This window comes from Falco naumanni, chromosome 22, assembly GCF_017639655.2.
Source record: "Falco naumanni isolate bFalNau1 chromosome 22, bFalNau1.pat, whole genome shotgun sequence".
NCBI lineage: Eukaryota > Metazoa > Chordata > Aves > Falconiformes > Falconidae > Falco > Falco naumanni.
In genome coordinates this window covers 199,030-208,168 of record NC_054075.1, presented here as the reverse complement: position 1 = coordinate 208,168, position 9,139 = coordinate 199,030, and the positions used below count along the sequence as shown (strand labels likewise).

The 9,139-nt window shown below is 49.6% G+C and overlaps 1 protein-coding gene across 1 annotated transcript; it reads right to left on the bottom strand.

Annotated features, from left to right (window-relative positions):
* Nucleotides 1-5,855: 5,855 nt before the first annotated feature.
* Nucleotides 5,856-6,794, bottom strand: LOC121080193 (olfactory receptor 14C36-like). Its single transcript, XM_040578056.1, has one exon. The coding sequence runs from the start codon at nucleotides 6,789-6,791 to the stop codon at nucleotides 5,856-5,858; it is 936 nt and encodes a 311-aa protein (XP_040433990.1). The 5' UTR covers nucleotides 6,792-6,794.
* Between the last annotated feature and the right edge of the window lie 2,345 nt (nucleotides 6,795-9,139).

Sequence of the window (9,139 nt, the reverse complement as noted above, 5' to 3'; positions counted from 1 at the left end):
GCGCTCCATACCTCTTCCGATGAGCAAATTATAACAGAGGGAGAGGGTAGTGCACAAGTTGGTGAATTAATTGCAGTATGGAGCATTTTTCAACATGAAGCACAAACTACTTCTCCTATTTACATTTATACTGATTCTTATGCAGTGTTTAAAGGATGTACCAAATGGCTTCCTTTCTGGGAGCAAAATGAATGGCAGGCTAATAAGATTCCAGTGTGGCAAAAGGAAAAATGGCAAGACATTTTAAGTATCGTTAGCTGAGGGAACTTTGCTGTAGGTTGGGTAGCTTCCCATCAGATAGATGGGGGGTCAGCGGGAGAATGGAATAACCGGGCTGATGAGTTAGCAAGGCTAGCTCCTGTACAGAAGGACCAGATTTCAGAAGACTGGGAATGCCTGTTAGAATAGTTGCATGTAAAACACAAACACACAGGAGCTAAAGATCTGTACCATGAAGCCCTTGCCCGAGGCTGGCCCGTCACCAGAGAAATGCGTAAAACCTGTATATCAGCCTGCGAACAATGTCAAAGATGACTTGAAAGGCACCCTTTAGAGGATGACCCTTTGCATTTGAGGGAGGGAAAAGGCTTGTGGGATGCCTGGCAGGTGGATTATATTGGCCCCTTTAAGAGATGGGGAGGAAAATATTTTGTGCTGGTGGGAGTGGAAATAACATCAGGACTAGTCCAAGTAGAAGCCTTTAACAGGGCTACGGGGGAGAACACTGTGAAAGCGCTGCGTGAATGGTTTGGAACTTTTCCAAAACCACAATAAATACAATCTGATAATGGTTCCCACTTTACTGCCAGAATTGTACAAGATTGGGCACGAAGCGAAAGGATTAAATGGGTGTTTCATACCCCGTATTATCCACAAGCTAATGGAATTGTAGAAAGGACCTTAAAATGACTTTTGAAACCTCATGAAGGAAATTGGGATGTCCGCTTGTGGGAAGTTGTTAAAGGTGTAAATGATAGATGGGGGGTAAACGGATGCCCCCAAATAACCGCTTTTTGCCCAACGGCTCCTTCCTTGATTGCCTCATTAAAGGAACCAAATGACTCAAAAACCCCAGCTCACTTCCCAGGACAACCCGTTCTGGTGGCACTACCTACTGTGGGAAACGTACCACTGGTACTGAAAACCCCACTGAATGCATGTGCTTGGGTAGCCTCTGATGCCCTGGGAAAGGAACATAAGATAAATACCCACTGGATAATCCCATCGTTTTAAATCTTTTTGCCTCAGGGAGGCAAGCTCTGTTGTTTTATTTTTACAGGAGAACTCCGAGGGACACTGAGAACATGAACTATAAATAGATTAAAATTCATAGCCCTAAATTTTAAAATGACTAATAGTAAAATTGGACTGGTACTACTTTTTTTGTATTTTCCCACTTATGTATAACCAAAAGGGTGCTGAATGCCCTTGGTCTAAAGCTATTGTCGGGTATACTGGTTTTACCAGGCAGTATCCCAAGAATCACTTTCCAAATTTGGCCACTGTAGTACTGCACGATGATAAGGCCTATTCCCCACTTGGATGGGAGTGGGATAAGAAAGACCGGATCAGAACTTTAACTGGAATAATTGGAGAAAAGATTATGGTAGGATGTAGAAAAGTGGAAGGACTTCTCTATGAAAAGGCCTCTTTAGTTACCGTCTCTGGGAATCTTTTGGATCCAAATTTAACAACCAGAATTCACCCCGGTATTTCAGCAAAACTTTGTCATACTGCTGAGTGCGAATGTGATGAACAAGAATCCCTTATTATGTGCTATCGCCAAAAGCACGCTGGCAATTCTACCACCATGGATCCAAGTACCAGCAACGCTGAGATCTCTAAATCTTGTAAAAATGACAAGACTGACCGTTGGTATAACTTCACCTTGACGAGACCTTTCTATGTGGTGTGTAATTGGCAAAGCAATTTGGCAAACTGATCAGATCTATTGAGTCTGACCTTCAAATTCAAAATAAATGCTGTAACTAAAACGCCAGTGATGCTTGTTGCAATAGTCACACACAATGGCATGGACATGACCCTCACGCTGAATGACAAAAATAAAGTTTTACCCCCTTTTATGGTGGCTCAGGGTGACAACATCTTCATATGATGCAGATTAATTACTGAATCCTTTATTGTGCCAACAAACAACTATGGAATTGAACCCCATGTTCTATTTTGTCATGTAAAAACCAAAGCCAAGATTGTTGGCTGAATTTGACTGCAATGCAGTACCCCTATAAGATTATGCGTGGCATAAACAACACGGAATACTGGGGGGAACTCAGAATAGATGTCATTACACCTACCACTCAACCAATGGCTGTACCCAATCCAAAAATTTTTGAAAATGGACCATACGTGATCAGAAATACAGGTCAGCAACAAATGTTGTTTAATCCAGAGCGGTCTCTTAAACGAGTTGAGTTGTTGATGCAAGTTAATGTTTCAGATATTCAGCCAGCCTGCTCTCCTTTCCTAAAACCCTCTTAGGAGGGATGGATAACCTGGCTGCGGAGACGGACACCTTCTGGGAAACGGACTCGGAGAGACCTCCCTGGTGTTTTGGGAACAGGATTGGGGTTTCTGAATGGCATTGACTCAGAGATATTAATGAACAAATTGGCAACTACAGCTAATCATCTGGCAGGATTGCAACAACCTTTGCAATCTTCCCTATTGGCTCTGGGAACTGACCAGTGGCAGTTAGCAGATGTGTTACCAAAATGGGAAAAGGTGAATGTGGAAGATCACAAATTGATTGTAGATGCACTTGTTATAATCCAAAATAACCTTTCTTTGGCTCTTAGTTGTATCCAGGCCCAATTAAGGATACAATCAGTGGCTGCCTCGATTATTAGAGAAGGTGAAGGAGGCACTTTTCCCACTGAAATTCGGAAAGTAGTCTGGGACAGTGCCACCCACTTTGAGAGGAAACTCCAATCCTGGTGGAATTTGGTCAACTTTACTTATAACCCCACCATAAACATTGCCACCACTATTGTATTGACGATATCCCATGCGTCAGTAAATGTAATCTACCCCATTATTGCCTTAGGATTGAACCAGAATGGAGCCATACTCTATCCTTTCGAGCATAGAGTACGGGCCCAAAAGGTGGCTGAGAAATGGCAAACTGTAGATTTGGCATCTTCTATCGTGCAGGAACAACAAGGATTTGTCTGTGAAGGCACCACAATCAGAGCTCAGGACATTTGTTTAGACACTACACAGAATATCTGTCATTTTGAGACTCGTCCTGACGATAACCCTGAAACAGTGCTTGTATATATTGGCAAAGGTTGTGCATGTTTGAGAACTGCTTGTAATTCTGTATCTGTAGGTACGGTGATTGTAGATGCTAAGAATCATTCCAATTTTTGCGTTTGCAATTTTATGAACATCACTGGATGTGACTTCTCCTATTTAGCCCCAGTCACATCTCACCAGCTCTTGAAATCTGATTATACACTGATTCACGAATTGCCGCCTGTATCCATGGGAATGAATCTCACCTTGGTAAAACAACTGTTACAGCATCAACACTTGATCAAGATTCTGGAAAAGGTTAGAGAAAACGAACATAAAACCTTGATAGCTGTCCATCACAATGTGGAAGAAATGCACCGTGTCTTGAGAAGAGTGAGAAAAGATGCAGAACATGGATGGTGGGACACACTTTTCTGATGGTCACCGACTGCTACTGGCATCTTGAACAAGTTGTGTCACCCTATTGTTGTCCTTTTGATATTGGTCTTGATCGGTCTTGTTTTGTCAATGATATTGTATGTCTTAAATTGGAGAACGGTAAAGCAATTGACATATCTGACATCTGTAATCAATGCACATAACTTGTTGAATATCCCCTCCAAAGTGGACATCCCTAAATCTACTGACACCCTTTCAGGGTGTTGGTGTGTAGGTGAATTGGGAGCAATGGAGTAATTTGGCCCTTGGAGAAACTGTGAGGGGAATGGTCTGTATGTTTTAGTCCTGGTTTCTCGCAATTCATGTACTTTTGAATTAGCAATAAATCAAATTGAATTTTGACATCATGACACATCTTTGGCCATGACCCATGAGCACTGCTGGTATAATTTCTTCTTTTGTCCTGTTGAGTCAGGCAAGTGGATGAGCAGCTGCGGGCTGGCTGGGTGCTGGCCAAGGTTAACCCACCACAGGACCACATCAGGACTGCTGAGCCCACAGTGGGGCTCCCCAGCACAAGAGAGACCCTGCCAGATTGGAGCAATTCCTGCACAGTCCAGAATGATGCCTGGAACCTGGAGGACATTATAGACAAGGAAAGGCTGAGAGAGATTTGGGAGTCTTTGAGAAGCTGTTTAGAGTTCAAGACTGATGTGCTAGACCTGGGCCAGCTGGTGGGATCTCATTCAATGCCTGCCTCAATATTTGTCAAAATGAAGTCCTGAGCACCTGATCTGGCTGAAGGTGTCTGACCACCACCCTGGCTGAGTGATCAACTGTGGCAAGAACTATGGGACTTGTGTGTAACAAGGGACAGTAGGAAATTGATTCTCTTTTTCTTGAAAATGGTGATGAAGTTGGGTATTACTGAAGCAGAGAGGAGGAAAGAGGTGATCATGCAGCAAATGACCCTCATAGAGGCTGAGTTCTATAACCACAAATGGAAATGAGCGTTGCTTGGGACTTCTTGGGGGAAAATTTCCCTGGGACGGCTTCCTTAGGTTCCAAAGAACATGGCACAGAGGAGGAACCTCAGTCTTGCTCCCCTGGTGCCTTGCTTCCTTTGTCATTGACCCCCAGATCTGCACCAGGACCACCCTGCTGTGTGCCCCCACCCTGCACACCCACACAGCTGAGCTCTCACTGGTGTTTCCCTCTCCCGGGCCCTTCCCAGCCCAGCCCTCCCCCAGCTCTGCCCACCTCCCCTGCCCTCTCCCCAGCCCAGGCAGACACAGCAGCCCACGCTGGGCTGGCCCCATGCAATTGCCCACCCAAAGGGGGCTGCAGAGCTCTGGGCACTCACCCCATAGCCACAGCCTCTCTGAAAAGCACAGCATATGCTGGTGGGCAGAGAGGGGTCTCATCCTGCCAGTCAGTCCCAGGGCAGGTGCCAGCCATGGCATGAGGACACAGAGGCCAGTGTCTCCCTCTGTCTGCTGCTCCTCTCTCACAGGGACCCTGATTGCCCACTCCTGGCAGCCCCTCGGGGCCAGTCCCTGTCCCCAGCACCAGGCTGCTGGCCTGGGGGCTCCCCAGGCACCTCCTGCTGCACCAGGGACACAGCAGCCTGCCCCAGCTGGGGCATACACAGAGACATCTGCTCTCGCCCAGGGATGTGGTCTCAGGCATGGCCCTGAGCAGGCGGTGCTGCTGTGCAGGGCATCGGTGCCTGAAAGCCCAGGGAGGTGGTCCCAGGCACATCCCTCCTGGTCACCCACCATTCCCATGGGCACTGGGCACCCACACGTGAAGGCTCAACACAGGCCCATGCCCTAACACACTGCCCCATGCCCTCCTGCCCTGAGCCATGGGGAACCCAAGCCCAGCAGCATGGTCTTCTGGGGGCAATTCCTTCAGCCTATTCCTGGGCTCAGCTTTGGAAGAAGAGACCAACCTCCAGGTATAGGCATTGAAAAAACCCACCCTTTTATTAATGAGATATGACACAGGAGTCCATATGTACCATCCTCCCAGGCACACGTACAAAGGCCTCTGGGTCAGGGAGGCTGGGTTCATGCTTTTGAGGAAGTGGAGTTAAGAAATACATTGAAATAAAAACATGATTGTCATAGACGGAATGTTAAACACACAGGATGTTCTATACGTGACTTGAAAATATTTTGTAAAGAGCCACAGTCAGTTCATTGCCGCTGAGAGACACCTGACTGCATCAGCTTCTTCAGTGCGCCCTTGAGCTCCTGGTTCCTCATGCTGTAGATGGCGGGGTTCACTGCTGGAGGCACCAACAAGTACAGGACTGAGACCGCAAAGTCCAGTGATTGGGAGGAGATGGAGGGGGGTTTCAGGTAGGCAACCATGGCAGTGCTGAGAAAGAGGGAGACCACGGCCAGGTGAGGGAGGCACGTGGAAAAGGCTTTGTGCCGTCCCTGCTCAGAGGGGATCCTCAGCACAGCCCTGAAGATCTGCACGTAGGACAGAACAATGAAAATGAAACAGCCAACACCTAGACAAGCACCAGCCACAATTAGCCCCACTTCCCTGAGGTAGGTGTGTGAGCAGGAGAGCTTGAGGGTCTGTGGGATTTCACAGAAGAACTGTCCCAGGGCATTGCCGTGGCAGAGCGGCAGTGACAGTGTATTGGCCGTGTGCAGTGCAGCATAGAGAAACCCACTGGCCCAGGCAGCTGCTGCCACGTGGACACAAGCTCTGCTGCCCAGCAGGGTCCCGTAGTGCAGGGGCTGGCAGATGGCCACAAAACGGTCATAGGCCATGACAGTGAGGAGAAAATACTCTGCTGAAAGGAAAAATAAAAAGAGAAAGGCTTGGGCAGCACATCCCGCATAGGAGATGTCCCTGGTGTCCCAGAGGGAGTTGGCCATGGCTTTGGGGACAATAGTGGATATGGAGCCCAGGTCGAGGAGGGAGAGGTTGAGGAGGAAGAAGTACATGGGGGTGTGCAGGTGGCGGTCGCACACTACGGCGGTGATGATGAGGCCGTTGGCCAGGGCGGCAGCCAGGTAGATGCCCAGGAAGAGCCAGAAGTGCAAGAGCTGCAGCTCCCGCGTGTCTGCAAATGCCAGGAGGAGGAACTGGGTGATGGAGCTGCTGTTGGACATCTGCTGCCTCCAACCATAGGGTCCTCTTTATGGAGCAAAACCAGTGACAAGTCAGGCAATACTTCTGTAAAGCCAAGTGAAAGGCATTTCTCCTAGATGCGCCCCCGGTGCCCCATGTCCCCCCCTCTGCCGTTCCTGGGAGAGCTCCCTTCAGAGCCGTGGCTGGAGCTGTGCTGAGTGCTGGCCGAGTGTGCTGTGAGGAGCAGGGGCTGTGCCCGCTGGCTGCCCAGCAGTGAGCCCTGCTCTGCAGCAGGGGCTTCATGGGAACCCTGGGGGCAGGGGCCAGTCCTGGCCTTGCCCTGGCTCAGCCCAAACTGCTCCCAGCACAGAAGGGCCTGTCAGCATCTGCTCCACCCGTGCTGAGCAACGGCCACGGCCAGAGTCAGGTCAGGAGGGGTTTGTGCTGTGCTCAGGGAGAGCAGAGTGAGTGCTGAGAGGCAAGGGGACTGTCTGTGGCTTTGGGAGAATGAGGGAATCTGCTCTGTCCCTCCAGATCCTTCCCAGTTGCTGGATGAGAAGTTTACTAATGGTCTGGACCCCTTGGTCTAAAGGCTGTGCTGAGTGGGAGAGGAGAGCAGAGGTGCGTTGCTCAGGGAAGGAACCTGCATGGCAGACCATGGCCAAGAGGTGCCCCCATCTCCCCTGCATCAGGGTTCCCCTCAGCATCTCCCCCCCTCCCTGCCCAGGGCTCTGCTGCCTGCAGCTGTCCCTGCCAGCAGCTCTTTCTCTGGCCCCAGGGCTCTTCCCTGCCAGCGCTCACAGAGCCCAGCTCAGCCCCTGTGTGCCAGCTCTGCCCTGCAGCCGCTCTCTGTCTGCAGGCAGGAACAAACAGCTCCCCCAAAGCCTGAGGGAAAAGGAGAGCTGATGCTGGTTTCATCTGCAGCCTGCTGGGGAGGGAAGGCACTTGCTCAGCTCCCTCATCAACCTCCCTGTGATGCTTTCAGCATCTCAGCCCCTGCTCTGACCTGCACAGCTGTTTCCATTGCCACCAAGCGGAGCCACGGAAAAGTGGCAGCAGAGATTCAGGCAAGCACAGAGCCAAGCAGTGATCCCCTGCCATGACCGTGCTCATGGAAAGTCCCCTTGGAAATGACCGTGGAGCTGTGAGCAACCCTGTCACATGCAGCACTCACTCAGAAGAACAGGGACCTTTTCCTAATGGGGGTCGTTCCTTTCTCCCCCACATTCTCCCCGCAGCCGCACGGGAGCCCCCCGGCAGGCTGAGAGCTGCCCCTGGCAGGCGGCAGAGCCCCTGCCCCAGCACACAGCCCCCGCGGCTGCAGGGACCCTGCTGGCAAGGACAGCCCTGGGCACCCCTGCCTGCACAGCCACCTTCACAGCCCTGCAGCCGGCCCTGGCACAAGGCAGCCCACATGCCCTGGCCCTCCCACGCTGCAGCAGGGAAGCCCTGCTCTGCAGCACACTGGCCTCCTCCACAGCAAAAGGCTCCCACACGGTCCCACAGGCTGGGGGTGCCCCAGCTGCTGCAGACCCGGCTAGCAACTGCAGAGGCATTGCCCTGCAGCCACACACTTACCGGCTCAAGGGCTCTGCAGATTTCTCCAGCAGGGAGCTCTCAGCAGCCTTAAAGGCCCAGCGATGAGACCCCACTGGAAAGTAATCAGTACTCCAGGTGACACCAAGATAACATTGAGAAGATAAAGTTATGATAGAGATTTTACTTGATTATTTTGACGCATTACCTTTTGGTATAAAGTGTGTATTGTTGTTTACATTTGCTATAGTTATCTCGCTTTTTATCTATTATATATGGAAGTGTAAGAAGTGTAATTGCTAAGCTCATGCAGCCACACAATATTGAATATAGAAAATATGCTGATGTGAATGATATATGCATTTTGGATATACGAATTAGGTGTAATAATTTGAACTGCAATTGTTATCCATTTGCTTGTTTCAGGTGTAAGGTATGCCAGGATAAATGGTGGACACACTGTGAATTCGGATACCCTCCGACAGGAGTTTGCACACAGTGTTGGAAAAATCCAAAGAACTTGCACTGAGTGGAGACTAAAAGAATTAGAGTCTAAACAAGAAATTATTCGGGAATCCCAAGAGTGGTGGGAAATTTTTGCTAAAAGGAATAAACCCTCAATATTATTGTTACCACTCCACCGAACCAGTCCCCTTTGTAGCTGAAATTTTAGTTATAAAGTGCAGATGGGAAGTACTAACTGTGTCTTGCTTGGCCCCATTAATTAAAGCTGCGAAGTGGGAAGCCTATGTAAACAGGCAGAAAGCCCGAAGCAGCTGTTCTCCTGAAGAAATTCCCTTGCTGCCGAGAAGATGGTACACCCCGTGGCTCGAAGCAACCGAGTCGACGGGCG